The sequence below is a fragment of the Periplaneta americana genome, chromosome 12 (assembly GCF_040183065.1).
Source record: "Periplaneta americana isolate PAMFEO1 chromosome 12, P.americana_PAMFEO1_priV1, whole genome shotgun sequence".
Lineage (NCBI taxonomy): Eukaryota > Metazoa > Arthropoda > Insecta > Blattodea > Blattidae > Periplaneta > Periplaneta americana.
In genome coordinates, this window is record NC_091128.1 from 159,849,694 (window position 1) to 159,873,046 (window position 23,353).

General features: G+C 34.1%; 1 protein-coding gene across 2 annotated transcripts in view; it reads right to left on the reverse strand.

The window, feature by feature from the left end:
- otk (off-track) overlaps positions 1 to 23,353 on the reverse strand; it is a 316,782-nt gene that overhangs the window by 31,300 nt on the left and 262,129 nt on the right. For both annotated transcript variants that reach the window (XM_069842367.1, XM_069842366.1), the window contains exons 4-5: positions 16,931 to 17,091; positions 3,909 to 4,056 (exon numbers count right to left, since the gene is read on the reverse strand). In XM_069842367.1, coding sequence (XP_069698468.1) covers positions 3,909 to 4,056; positions 16,931 to 17,091 — 309 coding nt within the window. The remainder of the gene's footprint in view (positions 1 to 3,908; positions 4,057 to 16,930; positions 17,092 to 23,353) is intronic.

Consider the following 23,353-nt stretch of genomic DNA (forward strand, 5'->3'; position numbering starts at 1 on the left):
AATTTTTCCACCTCTTCGAAGGATAAATCTCCAATTTTTATATTCCCATTTCGTACCATATTCTGGTCACGAGACATAATCATATACTTCGTCTTTTCGGGGTTTACTTCCAAACCTATCGCTTTACTTGCTTCAAGTCATCCGAATAGACAGGAAGCTGATGTAACCCGTTCAATTCCAAACCCTGTCTATTATCCTGAAGTTTCCTAATGGCATATTCTAAAGAAAAGTTAAAAAATAAAGGTGATAGTGCATCTTCTTGCTTTAGCCCGCTGTAAATTGGTTATAAAATATTATGTTAATTAAATAGGTTAATTAATTCCGTTCGATTCTCAGACTTCCCCAGAAGTACACGCCTTCATACTTCCATACCGAAAAAGCGGTTTTGGACGTGTCAGCTAAGAAAGATAATTCATTTAAAATATTATGTCTATATCAAATGCTTTTCCAATGGACGATGTATTTCCACATTAAATCCCAAACAATATGTTTAATATGTTAAATTAACCTAACATGTTTATTTTAGAATATACACGGGTCTATTTATTTACTGAATATTTCTAGCAAGAACTTGTAATAATATTCGTACAATGCAAAAAACAAGTTACTGATAATATCAATTTTATAATGCAGGCATTGTTGCCGCGCGGATGGATACTAAATTATCATTCTTATGTGGAATTTATTTTTTTTAATTACAGCGTTTGATATGTTCTTACTACGAGCTGCGGATTTTGCATTACTTTCAGTTCAATTTTCTAATTTAAAGTATCTTAAATTAGATGCATAGGCCTACATGTACAAACTTGAACTCAATTGTAATGTAACACAAGGAAAAAGAAAGTTACAGTATTTGTTGGGGCCTTTTAGCTAGTGGCAACGCGTCCAATAGATTTCCACGTTCCCGTCTTCCCTAATAATGTTGCCGATTCCTACGTAGCTCCAAAATGTTGGATGTGTCTATACAGATTTGATGACAAGGTGCAAAACCGAACAACTCCACATTACGATTAACACCACGAAAGTCATAAATAGGACCCAACAGCCTACTTCCTGAAATTATCAAATTAATCCTTTTACTGGCTATCCGAACACAGATAAGTTTCATCGAACATGTTTTCGTGCTATCAAGTTTACTGCAATTCAAGTATACTATCTAAATTGTTTGGTAAATACCATAAAATCTGTTTGCTGTCCCTTGTGTTATGTTATCATAGTCTGCACTTCGACGCACGTATCTCCATCGCCTACCTCGAGATTTACAATTTCCTGACAAACAAGTGACTGTCACAGGAGACGAGGGCAGCACAATACCCAAGTTGACTACAATGCACAAAAGTTTCAAATTCATACAAGCTCACTACGAATGACAGATTTCTCATAGAAAAACAAAAGAAAGATTTTAGTCGCCATTTTAATCACAAGCTCACTAGGAATGACAGATTTCTCATAGAAAAACAAAAGAAATATTTTAGTCGCCATTTTAATCACAAGCTCACTAGGAATGACAGATTTCTCATAGAAAAACAAAAGATAGATTTTAGTCGCCATTTTAATAATTTTCTAAACATGACTGTCGGACTGTCACGAATTAAAATTCATTGTCACAACACAACGCGATAGTGACGATCACATTTATTGAGAGAAATGCTAAACTTTTGGTGATTATCAAATAATGTTTTACGCGTTTCGCTTCAGTTATGTTGCAAAAAATATCATCTTTTATAGTCGTAACCAGTGAGCAAAATATACACATAAATTAATATCAACCATACCACTATGCTACACATAAAAAACATTCTCTATATTCCATAACCTGTAAGTAAGACATTTAATTTTAACTTAACTATTTAGTTTAAAAAATCGGAGAAGATTGTATGACAAAGAAATATACCGTGTCCGGGCTAGAGGTATCAATTAATAATTGATTACCATTTATTAACACAAGGATGTTTTATTATTATTATTATGTTTGGCACAGGATGCAGAAACTCTTCAAGATTATATTTTTATAACAATACTAGAAATCTATACAACAAAGCAAGAAAATTGAAGAAAACAAAAAAGATACGATTTATCTTGTGATTTATAAGTATCACGAATTGCTAACAGTCAACATTAATCATTCTAATTGAACGTAAAATGTGGACACCACAGCAAAAAGTGAAGTGCATGCTTTGGCTAGCTGAATTTAAATCTGTTACCAGATTTCGACGCCGATTTCGTCTAGAATTCAACGTGGATCCACCTACGTCGAAACCAATTTTGCAGTGAGATAAAACTCTTAAAGAGACAGGATCCTTGATTTCACAAACAGGCAAACATCCCAAGAAAAAATAACCGAAGAACCGTTCGATCGTATACGAACTGCATTCAGCCGGAGCCCAAGGAAGTTCATTAGGCAAGCTAGTCATCAGTTACAGATTCCCAAATCAACTGTTCATGTCGTTCTTCTTAAACGACCCAAACTACGTGCATACAAGCTCCAGCTAGAATTGTGGGCCGTGATACTTTGCCCATTTCAAACTAATGCATTACTCAAATCAGTGCTCATAGTTTTGTGAAGTAACAACATTACACCACAGTCTAGTATATACAGTCACGAAGCTCAATACGTAGTAAATAGGCATACATTAGATAGTTGCTCACCACTAGGATCGCTAATATCGCCTCATTACAGGCAATACAAAATAGTACCGGCACAGTCTATTGTTTCTAGCACCCTCAAAACTCAAGCTTCATGACTGTATATAGTAGACTGTGATTACACTCTAACAGCGGTCACCAAAGCGGGTGTCGTGATTATATCATGTAATCACTGACATTCAAACGGGTACGAGGAGTTTCCTGTACATTGCTGTGTGTTTCATTCACGTACTGAAGGCAAGCAGTGGCGGTATCATGTCGCTCTACAAACTGTCTCTCTATAAGCACTAAGAGGTGGTTTCGTAAAGAATGAGAAGGAGAACTTTTTTTTTTCTGTCGGACAAAATGTAATATGTTTACTTTGCTCAACGGTTCAATTAGGAGTATATAGAAACATTGCTACGCTGAATAATGTATTATTATTATTATTATTATTATTATTATTGTTATTATTAGTATTGTTATTATTGACCACTAAGTATGTGTTTCTATAATTCTTCTGTACGTGCATGAATATTGATATTTTTAGATCTTTTCCCTAGAGGATAAAATTATTAGGTTTTATCTCAATTTTAATCATCTTAATCTTTAGATGAGGGTAACTATTTATTAGTTATTAATTTAATAATAATATTATAGAAAAACTGATTCAATATTATGTGCCAACGAACTGTTAAACGCCAGGAATTGACATGTCTTAAATCATAGCCAGGAAGAGAAAGATGAGTTGTTGCAAGGAAGTTAGCTACGTAATGGGGTTTGAAATATCTCGTGCTCTAAAGTCTTTTAATAGAATAGAATTTCTCAAAAGAGTAATGATTAAAATAGCTTAAATAACTTGTCCATAAGAAGTTTTTAAATATGAAAAACTACGAATTTCTCGACCAAGTATCGAGAGAAGAATTTCGATAATTCCTGATTATATTCAAGAGGAAAGTTAAAAAAAGAAGCAAGAAAAATCGTGTATTATTCACTGGCTCTTGATGACAGCAGTGGCATTACTGATACAGCAAAGCTTGAGATTTTTATCCGCGGGATTGATGAAGACGTTAGTACAGGAACCACCACTGATTGTAGTTTTCATGCCAAGTACCTTTCCTCCGTCTCCTTACTTCATAGACTGTCTGTCGCATGTAATCACTGCAGCTCGCGTTTTGGTCACCGCTGCTCTATAATAACGTGGACGAAAATGATTCATATTCCACGTGTGACCAAGAGAGATTTTACTCTAGTATGAGAAATGCTGTAGTATGCCAACTTACCTGTTGTTGTTTTTAATAGGCTCCGTCTTCTCCTTCACGTACCACTCCGTGATGCTGGCATTCTGGTACACACAGTCGAATTTTGCAGAATCTCCCTTCTTGACTAGTTGATTTCGTGGTATGACCTTTATTAGGGCTGAACCATTGTCTGGAAAAGTAACAGTTCACAGCACTATCTGCATGTATAGTCTGATATGCACCTCTGGAATGTCGACTTTCTAAACTGCAGACTCGGGTTCAAAACCCAACAAGTCCAAGTGGAATTAAGTGGAATCTGTAGTACAAACTGACTATTATTGGGTATTTTTTTTTTTAGAAAAAGTCTAACCATCACCTCACAATTTCTCAGTTTACAAACATCCATATAATTGGTTCAAACGCCGACTGGGGAATATCCTTTGCTCAAAAACTGTTTAAAAAACTTTCCCTGTACATTTGTCTGAACAAAAATATGGATTACCCAACAAATTTAATTTATACAGATTTTAAAGTATTAACTATTGAAGAAATTTATAAATATAGTTTACTAACTTACTACCACAGAAATCAAATAAAACATAAGTCTAATCGACATGAATATCGTACTCGAAGACAAAAGTCTACTTTCCATTAATTGAGCCTAAATGTTATACAAGTGTAGCTCTTAAACATGGTGCTAGTTTCGGCCCAAAACTTTATAATAAAATTACAAACCATTTTCCAAATTTGAAATATTTTAAAATTGAAGCTTTTAAAAAGCAAATTTGTAAAATTATACATGATATATAATATTAACAAATGTATTTTTTTTTTTACCTTTTATTTCTGTCGACTACATTCATGTTTTTATTGAATATCACTGGCTTCTGTTGGATTGTCTATTTATATTAAATGTGTATTTTTCTCTCTTTTTCTCTTTCTTCTTTATTCTTGCTCTTGTGTTGTATTTATTGGTTTGAATTAAGTTACTTACTGTATTTAGTAAACTGTCCTTGTAAATTTTATGTTATATTATTGGCTAAGACCACACCGTACACGAGCCTGGCTCTTACGGCAGTGGCTAGAAACATTTTTGTTTTATAGTAGAGTAGCTTAATATCAAAGACTGACATCTGTCTTCTCCATAGTTTTGATCTAGAGGCAATTTTTTAATTCACAGTGTTCTTTGTAATATTTAAGGCAATTTATTTTATAAATATAATGTTAGAGTTTGCATATGGTTTCACTATAACTGGCAACAGCATGAAAATTTGTATAAAAAACCACAGCTATCTAAATTTCGATTGAAGTCAGATGTCCGTCTTTGATATTAAGCTACTCAATTTTAATTTGTACTCACTAGCTAGCTAGTTAAATAAATAAATAAAACAAATATACTATCATAAAACAGTAATTAGGCCAATATGGAGTAGGTTATTTTACGACGCTTTATCAACATCTTAAGTTATTTAGCGTTTGAATGAGATGAAAACCCCGGAAAAACCCTCAACCAGGTAACTTGCCCCAAACGGGAATCGAACCCGGGCCACCTGGTTTCGCGGCTAGACGCGCTAACCATTACTCCACAGGTGTGGACACCAATATGGACATACGGAATGCAATTGTGGGATTCTGCCAGCAATTCCAACACAGATATTTTAAGAAGGTTCGAACCTAAATCTCTTCGCTGTATACAGCCAATGCACCACTGTTCGTGTCCAATATTAACTTACAGCTTTACTTGAGAATTCTCACATCAAGGAAAAAATCACTTTCTACAGTTGTCGATATCAGCAGCGATTCAACTTAAATCCATATTCTCTGGCCATCGCATCAACTAACTGGGCAACAGTGAAACGAAGTACTGCCTGAAGCGCCATTACGTTCTTGACTTGGCATTTCGTTTTGTGAACTAAAGAACTGTCTGATAATGCTTAGATTTTCGTGTCCTATCTTGTATCTTGTAAAGAATTTACTGAATGTTCCCTTGAAAACAGATTGTAAAACAGCAGTGAATAACAATAAAAAAATAACTTTGTAATTTAGATTAATTTTGTGTGTGTGTTCCCCCGCCCCCCCCCCCCCCTGGATATAGGACATAGAAATTTAACATTGCCATAAAAAGCCTAGGTATAAAATTAAAAACAATGAAGAAAATGACCACCTCTGTGGTGTAGGGGTCAGCATGCCGGTCTCTTACGCAGAGGGCCCGGATTCGATTCTTGGTCGGATTGAATTTCCTGGTTGAGGTTTTTCAGGGTTTTCCCTCAACCGTAAGGTAAATGCAGGAAATTCGGGCCACAACATTCCTGAATATCACCGGCTTCATTCATCGCCAAAATCATATTCATAACAAATCAGTAATACATCTACAGACGCCATCTAGTTCACAACAAGAGTACACAGGCCTTCGGATTTCACCCAAAAGATTAACTCGCGATGTGACAGAGATGTTAAAGCGCGTATAAATAACAGCAAAAAAAAAAAAAAAAAAAAAAAAAAAAAAAAAAAAAAAAAAAAAAAAAAAGGAAGAAATAAATTAATCAATGGGACACGTCTAGAAATTAGCAGGCTTTGACAATTTGTAAAACAAGAGAACATCAGGCTTTGACTTAGCAACCATAAATGATGTTCTCTTGTTTTATAAATTGTTAAAATCTGCCAATTTCTAAACATGGCCCACTGATTAAGTTATTTCTTAATTTTTTTTATAGGCTACATATATTTCTTAAGGCATGTTAAATTTCTATGATCTGTACCCTGAAAAACACATGGTATATTCATACTTGAACCAAAATTTGCACCTTTCACACAAATGTCTTTTTTAAAAGTTTATTAATGGACTAGAAAAATGTGTGATTTTCTGTGTTTTCTGTCAAATATGATGATGTTGCTGACCTCAAAATAGAAATCAGAATAGTTTATTTTTGAAGTGAAGGTTGTAGTAGTAACACTAGTTCAATAGAAGGGACTGGTGTTAAAATATTTACATTGAATTTGTAGAGAAAAACTATTAAAATAAACCGATTTTATGTTTCTTCAAATTCGTTACAAGCTTCCAGAAAGAACACAAACTACACTGGCTGTCAAAGCATTGCGGATACGAAATCGCTGAAAGGAAACTGAAAAACTACGTTCAGAATTTGGGGAAATTAGTTCGGTTACTAAAGCAAAGATCGTGGGATGACCTCCCCGCGGCGACAGATATTACATTTGCTGAAGTTCTGCAAGAACCACAGAGAACCAAATTGGAGCAACTGCATGTATATACCTAATAATATTTATTATAAATGTAATCAAAATTTGCGAACTAGAGAAAACCACAGTCTAGTATATACAGTCACGAAACTCATTACATAGGGAATATGCATCCATAGATAGTTGCTAACCACTAGGATCGCTACTGTCGCCTCATAACAGACAATGCGAAATAGTACCAGCACAGCCTACTGTTCCTAGTACCCTCAACAACTCGAGCTTCGTGATTGTATATACTGGACTGTGTTAAAACTACTTACTTTCACAAACAGAAATATATACAACAGCGTTCCAAAGAGAATAAATCGACATTACTATCAAACAATATTGTTGTTTGTAAACAGACTCGTTGCTATAACAACTAAAGCTTATGTTTTAAAAAAGTACCATTTCTGTAAGAGGTACGAGGCGCATCCAGAAAGTAAGTTTCCCTATTTTGTTTTTTAAAAAAAGAACACACACTTTCAGGAAAACATTTATTGGCAACAGGTAACTTACAGCAATGTTTCAGTTATTTTTCAACATAGCCACCATCAGAATTGAGACACTTGTCGTATCGTGGGATCAACTTTTGTATCCCTCTGTCGTAGAACTTTGCCGCCTGTGAATGGAACCAGCGTGTGACAGACGTCTTCAGTTCTTCGTCGTTGCCAAAACGCTCACCGGAGGACAGGAATTTCTTGAGGTGCAAGAAAACGTGAAAATCGCTGGGAGCAAGATCAGGACTGTAGGGTGGATGATCAAACAACTCTCAGCCAAATTTCGTCAAAACAGCTGCTGTGCGCCGAACCGTATGTGGACGAGCATTGTCATGGAGGAGCACAACACCTGCAGTAAGCATTCCACGCATCTTGTTTTGAATGGCACGTCGCAATTTTCGCAGTGTTTCAAAGTAACGGTCAGCGTTCACTGTTTCACCTCTTGGAAGGAAGTCAATGAACAGAATGCCCTTCCTGTCCCAGAACACCGTGCACATCACTTTCCGTACCGACAGCGTCTGTTTGAATTTCGTCCTGACCGGAGATCCACTATGCCGCCAATGCATTGACTGCTGCTTGGTTTCCGGGGTGAAGTGCGAAATCCAAGTCTCATCGCCCGTGACGATCCTGTCGAGGAACTCGTCGCCGTCATCGTGATACCGTTGCAGAAATGTCAGTGCTGCTCCTAAACGTTGCATTTTGTGTTCGGGTGTCAGGTTTTTCGGCACCCACCTGGCACACACTTTTTTGGACAGCAGGTGCTTAGTGAGAATCCCATGCAACAAGGATCGCGATATCTGCGGAAAATGGCTGCTCAGCTCCGTAATCGTGAAGCGACAGTTCTCCATGATGCACTACCGCACCAGCTCAACACGACCATCATTGATGAGGGACGGTCGCCCACTGCGCTCTTCATCATGGACACTTTGACGACCTTCGGAAAACTGCCTACACCAGCGACGCACCATCTGCTTACTCATGATGTTCAGCCCATAGACCTGACAGAGCTGCCGATGAATTTCAATTGGCGCAATGCTTTGTGCATTAAAGAACTTTATCACCGACCGAACCTCGCAGGCGGCGGGAGAAGGAATAAGAGCTTCCATTTCGGACCACTGCTGCCACGCTACTGGCACCAGGCGGGACCTGTCCGGTTGGCATATGATTGATACGTCATAGATCTGTTACGCATGCGCAATTGACACAGCTAATTACGTTTACTTTCAAGGGGAAAAAATCGGGAAACTTACTTTCTGGATGCGCCTCGTATAATAGTATCTGGATTTTGAACATCAAGGAAGATGGGAGTATTTAAATTATATCTTAATTTTGAGAAACCATATTAATTGGATTCAATCCGATCGAATACTCTCTGATTGTAAAACTGAAATCTGGTTACCGACTGGAGCTATTTCACTACTTCTTGGTTGATAGTAGTTATTAGATCAGATTCCGGGGTGTGCAGTATTTATGTTGTGTGTATTACGAGTAAGTACAATGGGTTAAAAGTCGCTTTCCCCAAACACTTCCTTATTTTTAATTACATTCAATTTACATTTGACTACACATTCCTTTATAAATTTTGTTCAAAATGGAGACCCTGTTTCTCGATACATAATTCACAATGTTTAAACACTGATTTACAGATGGCAGAACATAACTCACGATTTTCATCGATTTTCGCGAATGACTGTTCGATCATCTGTTGCAACTATCCCACCGCCAAAACTCACATGGCGTCGGGTCGCATAATCTGGGTGGCCATTTTGTTGTGCCACGACGGCTAATCCATTCATGGAATAGCTGGTTCAAGACGTCCCTCACTCCTACACCAAAATGAAGTCGTGCTCCATCTTGTTGCCATATCAACTGCATATAGGCAAAACGAGTGCTGTTTTCAAGACATGACATCGGAAAAACAGTTGACGCACGAATATGGTTGTCAACCCATCACTTATTATACCAGCTATTCGTTTGTTCAAGTTATGACATCTGTATATGTGTACAAGTATGAAACCTAAGAACGAATATTGGGGAAAGCGACTTTTGACCCACCATGTACATGTATGTCTTCTGTAAGTAACAAAACTTGGTCGTATTATAGATTTACTAGTGGCTTGTGCAGCAAATGCTGCAAACTAAGTTCATTATATGTTCAAATAAAAATTTTTCAGATTTATTTTCAATGAAAAATACCATACATTTTGAAAGTTATTTGCTTTCATAATAATGAAACATACTCCCTCTGAATGGTTTTTATGTCCAATACTTTTTCTTGAACCTATGTATCCTATGTCTCTTGAGTTTCAACGCGAAAACGCAAGTAACAATGAAAGGGGGGTCAGTGGGTTTTTCATGTGGGAGTAAAACAATAGCTATTTCAGGTCATTGTGGATTGTAAAAGTCAGGTTTGCTATGCTTTCGAACAATAGACATAGCATTTTGGTATAGCTGCTGCATGTAGAGATTGAAATGTAGAGGGTAAAATCATTTTATCCTGCTGAGAGATCTTGCTGAAATGATCGAGAGAATACAAAATTTTGTAGGTCTCTTATTTTATCAGTAAGTAATACCGTCTTTCCTTAGGCACTGTAATTTTTGTGCTCTCTCGAGCCAATACTGAAAAGAATGACGCATATAAATATCTACACCACACCGCCATTACGTATATGAAAAAGACCCAACCCCACTTGATTAATAACTATAAAAATATTTGATTTTTAATCATCATCATCATCATCCTTCACGAATTAGGCCTCTGTAGACCTGTTTCGGCCCCATCTAGCAGTCTTCTTAACGGTCTTCCTGGTCGACGATGTCCTCTAGGTTTATATTGCATCATAATTTTTGGGATTCTTGAATTTTCCATTCTTCTTACATGATCTAGCCAATTGAATTTGTATCTGGTGATTTTTTCTTCTACTGACTCTACTTCTAATTGTTCTAAAATTTCTTCATTCCTTTTTCGGTCTAAAAGAGTATATCCTGCTGTTCTCCTGAAAAATTTCATTTCCGTTGCTTTGATTCTGTTCATGTCTTTTTTCTTTAATGTCCAAATCTCGCTTCCGTATAGAAGGGTGGGTAATGCTAGTGTATTATATATTTTTATTCTTGTAGATTTTTGTACTAATTTAGCTTTTAATGTATTGTTTATTATTCCTAGAATTTGTGTAAATTTGGTAATTTTCTTATTCACATCTTTTTCATTTTGATAAGATATTTCACAACCCAGATAATTGAAATTTTGCACTTGTTCGAGGCATTGGTTATTGTGTATTATCTTACTTCTCACTGGGTCTTGTCCTAAAAATGCCATTACTTTTGATTTTTGTGCTGAAATTTCCATCCCAAAATCTTTTAATATTTCATTTAATGTACACAATCCTCTTTGTAAATTATCCTCTGAATTGGAAATTATGACTTGATCATCGGCATAGAGTAAGGTATTTAATGTTAGAGCACTGGTTATTTTGATTCCTGATGTGTAGATTTGGTTCCATTTTAAAATAATTTCATTTATATAAATATTAAATAAAGTTGGTGATAGTGGACAACCTTGTCGAACTCCATTATTAACTAATTTTCTTTCGGATATACAGTTATTTATTTTGACACTTATTTTGCTGTCCGTGTAGATTTCTATTATATTTTGGAATAGCAAATTTGGAATATTTTTTTCTTGTAATATGTCAAATAAAAGGTCTCTTCGGACTTTATCAAAAGCTTTCACAAAATCAATAAAAGCTATATGGGTTTCTAAATTAAATTCTCTTCTTTTTTCCAACAATAGTTTGATACTAAATAATGGATCTACACATGATCTTCCTTTTCTAAAGCCATTTTGACACTCCAGAAGGAAAGTTTCAGCATGTTTTTTTAATTTTTCATTTAAAATCCTACTAAATATCTTATAACATGTGTTGAGGATACTAATCCCTCTATAGTTTTCAACATTCTGTTTATCTCCTGTTTTATATATGGGAATAATTACACTATTTTTCCATTCTTCCGGTAAAGTGGCAGTCAGATATATTCTGTTTAGAAATCTTAGTAATCTTTCTTGAAATAGATCTCCTGCATATTTATACAATTCTGAATTTAGGTTATCTTCTCCAGGTGATTTACTATTTTTCGTCTTCTTTAATGCTTCTTGTAGTTCTTCTTTTGTAATGCATTGTTCATCTGGGTTTTTTGTGTCCCAGAATTTTGAATCAAAAGTAGGATTGTTCCATAAGTTTTTGTAAAAGTCTAGGAATGTTTCTATTTTGGGGCAAGGGTTTATCTTGGCGGATTCCTTTATGTCTCTGTTCATGTATTTTAAAATTTTATATGTATTGGGTTTCATTTTATAAATGTCAGTTTCTAAAAAAGATATAAACTCTTTCCATGATTGCCTGTGTCGTTTTCTAATTTCTCTGTTAGCTACCGCCCTTTTATGTTTATAATCTATTTCATCATTAACGGATTTTGTTTGAAGGTATTTTCTATAAGCTATATTTTTATTTTTTATGATCTCCTTAATTTCATCATCCCAAGATCTTAATTTTTTCTTTTGTGTGAAAGCCTTATATTTTCCGATGCTCTCCGTGGCTGCCTGTGATATTTGAGTTTTAATATTTTCCCATTCTTTGTGAATGTCTTCATCTTCAGGTATTTCTAACATTTTTTGTTCAAGTCTTTTTTGATAAAGCCAGCGTACACTGTCGTCATGGATTAATCTAATTTTGTAACGCATTAATTCTTTTTTGGGGGCATTTATCTTTGTTAAATGTAGCCATCTTGGTGTATATCTCACTTTTGCTAATACAAGGTAATGATCTGATCCAATGTCACTTCCTCTGAAGACCTTGACATCTAAAAATAATTCGGATAATTTTCTATTTGCTATAAAATAATCTATGATAGATTTTGAGCCACGTGCTGACCATGTATACATATGAATATCTTTATGGTTGTAAAATGAATTCATGATTTTCATTTCATTGTATAATACAAAATCTCTTACTTTTTCTCCATTTGATAATAATATTGTGATTTTTATAAGATAATAAAAATCACAATATTATTATCTTATATATATAAAACTTATGTAAGATAATAATATTGTGATTTTTAATAACAATATTATTATCTTACATAAGTTTTATATATATAATAGCCGCCACTTAGTAAATTATAGAAATGAAGATCTAATTTAACACATTCTCTATATCTATTTACGTAACCCCAAAACGTTTCACTTTCATATCATCAGTATAGCATTAATATGTATAGCCTAATAAATGAAAAGTAGTCCCATCATGGCATTAACTGTAATGAAATTTCATTTCTAATGGTAATAATGTCATCAAACCACCTCAAGTTTTGTAGATTTCAATATCCAATACACAGCTGTACTCAGAAAATTACACACCGCAGAATCAAAACTGTAAATTAGCGAGTTTTCACGTTTTTAATAACCAATTGAATTTGAACTCTAAATATGTCAGCAATCTTGCAGGTCATGGCCTTCGTGTAATAGCTATTGTTTATTGTAGTGTGTGTTTTGTTTTATACTGAAATCACGACCGAGCTGAAATGCAATTAGTTCTCAAAACTGAAGAAAGATGGATTTTGGAAAATAGGAAAATAATGTAGAAAAATTGATATTTCACTGAAAACTACTATTTTTCCGAAAAACTTTGGGTTCTAAGCTTCAAAATTAAAATCCGTTCAGCCGTTTCCCCGTAATTTCCATTAACAGTTCAAATTATATAATATATAGAATTATAGATTTATTAATTGTCAAAACTTGGTCGACTAGAGTCCTTCGTGAATTATACATGAACTTCAAAGTGAGTTTATGAATCTATAGGTGGTACTCTCTTTCCCTCATATGCTTCTTCATTATGGTAGTTACTTCAGTTAATATCTTGTGACATAAGAGAAAAATCTGCTTAACATGCAGTACAAAAATGACCAAAGAAAGCGTTGCGTATTGCTGTGCTCTTTTCTTTTTTCCAAGTTGTTACAAATTATAGCGAAAATTCCTGATCTCTACTCATATTATTATTTAGTATGACAGAAATTGAGAGTACAGCTGTAATTCTATGAATGTATTTCCACGTACTCTTATCAATTTTCTTACTCATCGATCCCTCCGCGTAATAATCTGACACGTGTATTTTATCTTTCTGCATTATATAACTTCTTTCTACTGAAGTAGCCGAGACAAACTTTAATATGAGTTCATGAAATTTACATACTTCTGTTAGAACAGTACTAGGCCTACGTGTAATAATTTATTTAACTTCATAAAGAAATCACGTGTTATGGTGCTTTTATTTCCAAGGGCAATGAACTTTTATTTTTTTGCTGACAGCTATACAAAAAAAGTATTTCTAGAAACTTCCATCGAGTGAAATTATTGCCTATCCAAGCCAAGAACAGTACTGCACCAAAACAATATGATGTCAATGACTGATCTGCGATTAAATGAAAACTAAAGCCAATATACGCTACAAAATATAGTCCCGTAAATATTTCATTACAACTAACGTTTTTACACATATTATGTCAGTTCAAATCAGTGCAATGTAATTAACCATTATGCTGGATTAAAAGAAACCTAATTTAACTACACATTAATGAGTACTTGATCTTTTCTGTTTACCATGGCGTAGTGATACATTAGTATGGTTCTTGGACTGGATAGATAATACACACTATTTTAACGTGATGAAATCCAACAATAACAAATCGTTAAGATAAAGAATCAGCTTCAAATATTATGAAATGTTTGGAATTATTGCAAACCCAAAATAACAATGCATTAACAAAATATTTGTATTTAGTTAAAATCCAACAATTCGTTAGGATAACAGAATTCGCTACTAGAAAATATTAAGTGCAACTTTCTCATATCCAATAATAATAATAATAACAATAATAATAATAATAATAATAATAATAATAATAATAATAATTCGTTAAGTTATTGAAGGAACGACACTCTTCAAATATTAAAAAAATTTTTGTTTGTTGAAATCCAACATTAAAATTCGCTGATGCAACAAAACTCTCTCAAAGGCAGCGTGTTGAAATGGAAGCGTAACAAATCGTTAAAACAACGGAATTTTCTCCTAGACTTTTTTTTTTGGTAACCAAATCCTGGTTAATCCATAGCATGTATTCCTGTTGTTATAATAAGTTAAGAAGTCATCTCCGAAGTGAAATAATGATGATTATTTGTAGGGGTCCAATAATGAAGCAATCGTGAAGACAGCAAATAGGCTAGCAAGATAATATTGGAGGATATTTTAAACATTTTAAAAATGAAGATAACAATGTGTTAAGGAACAGAATAACTTATTTCATGAAATATTAAAATGTGCTTTATATTTGTTAAAATCCAATAAAAATAATGACTAGTTAAGACAACAGAAGTTTGCTCCATTGAAATACTACACAATATCTGGAATTTGTTGAAATGAAGCAACAGCAGTTTACTAAAATATCACAATTTTTTCCAAGAAAATACGAATGTCACAAAATATTTGGAATTTACTACAATTCAACACTAATTGCAATTCGTTAAGGCATCTTATCCGCTACATTAAAACATTGTGAATTTATGTCATATTAACCCCATTTCTCACACTAGTTTATTAAACCGTGTCGGACCGTAAAGAAAACTATCGCAATGTCCATATTTTATATGTTATACAATATTATATAGTATTGTGAAATTTTGGTTAAATTTAATTATCTTCCTACCAATTTTTTTCTATTGTTCTATTAAAATTATGGCATAGCCTATAGCCAATTAACCGGTTGTATCCTATAAGATACTTTGTGAATTTAAGGGTTAAATGAGTAACACAATTAAAAACAATGTCTGCAAAATCAGTGTCTCCTTATATGGAATGACTTTCATATCATATCATATCATATCATATAATATCGTATCATATCATATCATATCATATCATATCATATCATATCATATCATATCATATCATATCATATCATATCATATCATATCATATCATATGTCATATCATGTCATGTCATGTCATGTTCATACAATACTATACCATACCGTATCATATATCGTATTGTATCATTTAGTGTTTTTGGTAGGTTATTTTATGACGCTTTATCAACATCTTAGGTTATTTAGCGTCTGAATGAGATGAGGGTGATAATGCCGGTGAAATGAGTCCGGGGTCCAGCACCGAAAGTTACCCAGTATTTGCTCATATTGGGTTGAGGGAAAACCCCGGAAAAAAAACTCAACCAAGTAACTTATCCTGACAGTGAATCGAACTCAGGCCACCTGGTTTCGCGGCCATATGCGCTAGCCGCCACTCTACAGGTGTGGACTACATCACTTATATCATATCATATAGACTACAATACCACACCACGTATCATACCTATATCATATCATGCCACATCATATATTATATCATATACCATACTATATCATACATCATACCATACACCATATCGTCACGTGAATCCAAGAACTAGGTAACTCGAAATTTGCGTTTTTTAGTTACCTCTTTTATAGCGTAGCAAAAATTGCACAAAATGTAATGCAAGAACTAGGTAACTGATCGAACGATACCAGCGACATCTATTTTCCAATATAACAAATAGATAAAAGAAAACGAGACATATTCCCTAGTACAAGAAATAAGTAAATAGGCAATGCCACAAAATATGAAAAATCAAGTTACCTGGTTCTTGCATTCAGGTGACGATATCATATCGATGGTGTTGTAAATTGTAAATTATGATTTACTTAACGACGCTCGCAACTACAGAGGTTATATCAGCGTCGCCGGTGTGCCGGAATTTTGTCCGGCAGGAGTTCTTTTACATGCCAGTAAATCTACTGACATGAGCCTGTCACATTTAAGCACACTTAAATGCCATCGACCTGGGCCGGGTTCGAACCAGCAACTTCGGGCATAGAAGACCAGCACTCTACCGACTGCGCTACCCAGGCCGATTCGATGGTGTTGAATAACAATCTCTATCAAAAAAAGTTTTCCCGAATATTTTGCGAACACATCTTATGTCAAGACATGGGTACAAACTTTACAAGAAGAGATTTAAATACCCTCTTGTGTCAGATGCTTGTTCGTTATCAAGATATGCTTTTTCGCTCTCCTGTAAAATTGAATATTCTGACTTACAAAATTCTTGTTCAACACGATGGCTATATATCATAGCATAGAATATCATATCATATCCTATCTTATCCTATCCTACTCTACCCCACAGTACCATAATACACTATATCTTATTATTCAATAACACTGGAATTAAATATCTCACCTGCCACAGTCAGCGAGAAGTTGTCGGCACTGTTTCTGGAGCCAGCTTCATTTCGGGCACTGCAGCGGTACACCCCATTGTCTTTAGACGATACGTTCTTTAGATGTAACCGCTTTTTACTGAAGCTCACAGTTTCCGACTTGCTCAGAAGATCCGCATTCCTGCAGAGTAACAATCACATCACCATCAACTGCTAAGAAATTGTTTGGTCAACACTTGAGTTGCGATTCACGCTGGATAAAGACACAAAAACCTCACGAACATTAAAAAGTCCAGTCATTGCTGTTGACGGATTATTTCAAATAACGCAAGCTATTCGCATACTTTTGGAGGGGATAAACAACACACTCTCTTGTTGGAAGTGGAACCCCAGTCTCAGGATTTGTAGTTAGAAATATTTTTGCCTGAGCCACAGCAAAAGAAGTTTACATTTCGTAAGCAAACATACGTAGTATATTCATAGGACATACATGCATTTTATCATGTAAGGCATGTTATCAATTTGCCTCTATCATTGTAGCTGTCATCTGTCAACATCTTTCTTACCACCGTTGCCATGGTAATTTTATTTTCTCATCATAAGCTGTTTAAAAGAGAAATAATAATAGTGTGATATTTTAACCGAGCGAGCTGGCTCAGACGGTAACGTCTCAGACTCGCATTCGGCAGGTCCCGGGTTCAAACCCCATAGCAGGCCAATCGGACTGGAGTTTTTATGGTTTCTGTCAGTCACAAAGGCAAATGCCGGATTGAAAACTTACATATCACGATTCATTACCCCTTCATTGGTCACCAATATCATAATCATTAATCAAAATCTAAAATCAGTTACATGAACACAAGCCATCTGTAACACACTACAATAGAAACAGGAACTCAGCAATAATAAAAACGCCTACTGATGTACCGAAAGATTCTACACGCGATATGACCATAGACGTTAAAGCGTGTATAGGCCTAAATAAATAAACATAACAAAAAATATAATATATCGACACTAAAAAAATCCATTTACGTAGAGTATAGGTAGACTAAAGTGCGATTTTTTTTCACCCCCCTGACGAAGAAGTGATAGTTCGTTTTTCTTCAGTGTTTAATTTCATTAGTGAATCAGTAATAAGAGGAAATTTCCACCTGCCAGTGATGACGAAGAGAGATCAGCGGTCTCGATTGTTGAGTATTCTAAATTTTCTCAGATTGTGAGAAAAAATATATTGCTTTAATAATAGCATTGGACCAGCTGTATCTCAACATTTTTTGGTGATAACAATTCGCGCTAAATTTTCCAGAACTACGCACTTTCCTTGTTACATTTATCATTCTTGATACCTAAAATACCATATTTAAACAAAAAAAACTCACGGAAATTTGTATCATTCTGCGAAATATGTCAATAACCACGAAATATAATAACCCTTCACTGCAAAAAAAAAATACGAAATATGCACCAACATTTTATTCAATATTGTTAGAAAACATGTTTGTGATTTTTGTTTCAGTGAACTTGTCATAGAAAACATGTTTGTGATTTTTGTTTCAGTGAACTTGTCACAGAAAACATGTTTGTGATTTTTGTTTCAGTGAACTTGTCATAGAAAACGTGTTTGTGATTTTTGTTTCAGTGAAATTGTCATAGAAAACGTGTTTGTGATTTTTGTTTCAGTGAAGTTGTCATAGAAAACGTGTTTGTGATTTTTGTTTCAGTGAACTTGTCATAGAAAACATGTTTGTGATTTTTGTTTCAGTGAACTTGTCACAGAAAACATGTTTGTGATTTTTGTTTCAGTGAACTTGTCATAGAAAACATGTTTGTATTTTTGTTTCAGTGAACTTGTCATAGAAAACATGTTTGTGATTTTTGTTTCAGTGAACTTGTCACAGAAAACATGTTTGTGATTTTTGTTTCAGTGAACTTGTCATAGAAAACATGTTTGTGATTTTTGTTTCAGTGAACTTGTCACAGAAAACATGTTTGTGATTTTTGTTTCAGTGAACTTGTCATAGAAAACATGTTTGTGATTTTTGTTTCAGTGAACTTGTCATAGAAAACGTGTTTGTGATTTTTGTTTCAGTGAAATTGTCATAGAAAACGTGTTTGTGATTTTTGTTTCAGTGAAGTTGTCATAGAAAACGTGTTTGTGATTTTTGTTTCAGTGAACTTGTCATAGAAAACATGTTTGTGATTTTTGTTTCAGTGAAATTGTCATAGAAAACGTATTTGTGATTTTTGTTTCAGTGAAGTTGTCATAGAAAACGTGTTTGTGATTTTTGTTTCAGTGAACTTGTCATAGAAAACATGTTTGTGATTTTTGTTTCAGTGAAATTGTCATAGAAAACGTGTTTGTGATTTTTGTTTCAGTGAACTTGTCATAGAAAACATGTTTGTGATTTTTGTTTCACTGAAATTGTCATAGAAAACGTGTTTGTGATTTTTGTTTCAGTGAAGTTGTCATAGAAAACGTGTTTGTGATTTTTGTTTCAGTGAACTTGTCATAGAAAACATGTTTGTGATTTGTTTCAGTGAAATTGTCATAGAAAACAAGTTTGTGATTTTTGTTTCAGTGAACTTGTCATAGAAAACGTGTTTGTGATTTTTGTTTCAGTGAATTTGTCATAGAAAACATGTTTGTGATTTTTGTTTCAGTGAAATTGTCATAGAAAACAAGTTTGTGATTTTTGTTTCAGTGAACTTGTCATAGAAAACACGTTTGTGATTTTTGTTTCAGTGAACTTGTCATAGAAAACATGTTTGTGATTTTTGTTTCAGTGAACTTGTCATAGAAAACACGTTTGTGATTTTTGTTTCAGTGAACTTGTCATAGAAAACATGTTTGTGATTTTTGTTTCAGTGAACTTGTCATAGAAAACATGTTTGTGATTTTTGTTTCAGTGAAATTGTCATAGAAAACGTGTTTGGGATTTTTGTTTCAGTGAACTTGTCATAGAAAACGTGTTTGTGATTTTTGTTTCAGTGAAATTGTCATAGAAAACACGTTTGTGATTTTTGTTTCAGTGAACTTGTCATAGAAAACATGTTTGTGATTTTTGTTTCAGTGAATTTGTCATAGAAAACATGTTTATGATTTTTGTTCAGTGAACTTGTCATAGAAAACATGTTTGTGATTTTTGTTTCAGTGAACTTGTCATAGAAAACATGTCTGTGATTTTTGTTTCAGTGAACTTGTCATAGAAAACATATTTGTGATTTTTGTTTCAGTGAACTTGTCATAGAAAACATGTTTGTATTTTTGTTTCAGTGAACTTGTCATAGAAAACATGTTTGTGATTTTTGTTTCAGTGAACTTGTCATAGAAAACATATTTGTGATTTTTGTTTCAGTGAACTTGTCATAGAAAACATGTTTGTGATTTTTGTTTCAGTGAACTTTTCATAGAAAACATATTTGTGATTTTTGTTTCAGTGAACTTGTCATAGAAAACATATTTGTATTTTTGTTTCAGTGAACTTGTCATAGAAAACATGTTTGTATTTTTGTTTCAGTGAACTTGTCATAGAAAACATGTTTGTGATTTTTGTTTCAGTGAACTTGTCATAGAAAACATATTTGTGATTTTTGTTTCAGAGAACTTGTCATAGAAAACATATTTGTGATTTTTGTTTCAGTGAACTTGTCATAGAAAACATGTTTGTATTTTTGTTTCAGTGAACTTGTCATAGGAAACATGTTTGTGATTTTTGTTTCAGTGAACTTGTCATAGAAAACATATTTGTGATTTTTGTTTCAGTGAACTTGTCATAGAAAACGTGTTTGTATTTTTTTCAGTGAACTTATCATAGAAAACATGTTTGTATTTTTGTTTCAGTGAACTTGTCATAGAAAACATGTTTGTGATTTTTGTTTCAGTGAACTTGTCATAGAAAACATATTTGTGATTTTTGTTTCAGTGAATTTGTCATAGAAAACATGTTTGTATTTTTGTTTCAGTGAACTTGTCATAGAAAACATGTTTGTATTTTTGTTTCAGTGAACTTGTCATAGAAAACATGTTTGTATTTTTGTTTCAGTGAACTTGTCATAGAAAACATGTTTGTGATTTTTGTTTCAGTGAACTTGTCATAGAAAACGTGTTTGTGATTATTGTTTCAGTGAAATTGTCATAGAAAACGTGTTTGGGATTTTTGTTTCAGTGAACGTGTCATAGAAAACATGTTTGTGATTTTTGTTTCGGTGAACTTGTCATAGAAAACATGTTTGTGATTTTTGTCATAGAAAACATGTTTGTGATTTTTGTTTCAGTGAAATTGTCATAGAAAACGTGTTTGGGATTTTTGTTTCAGTGAACTTGTCATAGAAAACATGTTTGTGATTTTTGTTTCAGTGAAATTGTCATAGAAAACATGTTTGTGATTTTTGTTTCAGTGAACTTGTCATAGGAAACACGTTTGTGATTTTTGTTTCAGTGAACTTGTCATAGAAAACACGTTTGTGATTTTTGTTTCAGTGAACGTGTCATAGAAAACATGTTTGTGATTTTTGTTTCGGTGAACTTGTCATAGAAAACATGTTTGTGATTTTTGTTTCAGTGAACTTGTCAATCACTTGGTAACGCCAATATTTCTGTATTTTCTCTATGGATAATGTGTACACTCACTTTTACTATCTCCATGACAATCGAAAAAAGATCGATTTCTGTAGGCGATTGTAGCAAAAATTGAAGAATGCGAAATTACATACTACAACATTCAATTTTTTCTGCAGTATATTATGCACCGGAGGTTATAGTTTGATGCGAAGAGGTTTTGGGAGGTCTAGTAAAGGACCACAATGAACTTGGTGTGAGTTGTTTGCAGGCAGTGTGGTTCTCTACATCTGATGGGAACAGTGAGAGGGGTTCTTGTACGTAGACGAAAATACTGTCACACAAATCTTCGTGTGGATAATGTAGAAACCAAGCTTAGTTTATAGTTTGACGATGCTGATTGTCATAAAACGTTTAATTGATAACTCATTTCACAAAATACCCACTAAAATAGTGTCAGGTTTAACGCCGAAATGATCAATTTTATTTCACCAAAAAAATTCTGCTCTTATTAATGATAGCATCGTGGCTTCAAACTTCAAAATTATTGTAGCAATAACCTATTAACAAAATCATTGTTTCAATCAATAAAATGGTAACTATGGAAATGCAAAAGTACAAATGAAAACTTCACTTTTTTTCTAACGCAGTGATGCTGTTTTTTTTATTTTAGTTGGTTATTTAACGACGCTGTATCAACTACTAGGTCATTTAGCGTCGATGAGATTGGTGATAGCGAGATGATATTTGGCGAGATGAGGCCGAGGATTCGCCATAGATTACCTTGCATTCACATTACGGTTGGGGAAAACCTCAGAAAAAACCCAACCAGGTAATCAGCCCAAGCGGGGATCGAACCCGCGCCCGAACGCAACTTCAGACCGGCAGGCAAGCGCCTTAACCGACTGAGCCACGCCGGTGGCCTGCTGTTTCTTTACATCAAATAATATACGTAATATGTACAAAGCTTATAAAGTCTGAACTGATTTTTATATGACCATATGCTCGCGAAACATTCTGGAAGCACGCGAAACGAAGTCTCAAAATTGGCAGCCTCGTCAAAATCGTGACGTCGGGATCCCTATCCTCTCCAGACGATGAAGGTAATTTGGAATCCAAGTTCCCGTGACACTGACTTACCCAGCCTAGAACATAAACATGTCCGGACTATGAAAGTAAAAACACAATTGACAAAAGACTGTTGTTAAGTTGCTTCCTCCACAGTACAATGAGACAATGGGATATGACAAAAGAATTAATAACAAGGGTTCAACACCATTCTATATAACTAAACGCATTGTCTTTCAGTTGAGGATTAAACGAAACAGCTGGGTAGTCTCTTTTAATAGCGACGTTCAGGTTTGATGCAATGATTTTCGATATTAATATACACGAAAGATAAATAAAAAAAATACGCACAAAAATTATGATGAACAATGGGACTGCAGAAAAGTTAAGTAGCCTACATTCAATTACCTTGGATGTAATGTATCTTAAAGGAAAGGAAATTATACGGGAAGTAAGCTAAACAAATACCAAAAATAACGGAAACAATCAAATGAACGCTTAAAAAGAGCTAGAATAGAAACAATGCTAATATTAGAAGACTAAAAGTGTAATAGTATATTACGATACAAGGTTGGGAAGTGATTTTTACAAAATCGAGGAAAATTTTGAAAAACGAGCAGAGCGAGTTTTTCAATTTCCGAGATTCTGTAATGCACTTCACAAACGTGTATTGTACAACATTTTTTTGCACAACCATATTTTTAAAATTGAAAATGCAATATACTTTGCATTGAAAATTTATTATTCCAAGGCCTTCGCAAAACTGCACTGTAATGGTAGCCGAGTAACAATAAGTGCACTCTAATGGGTCTAT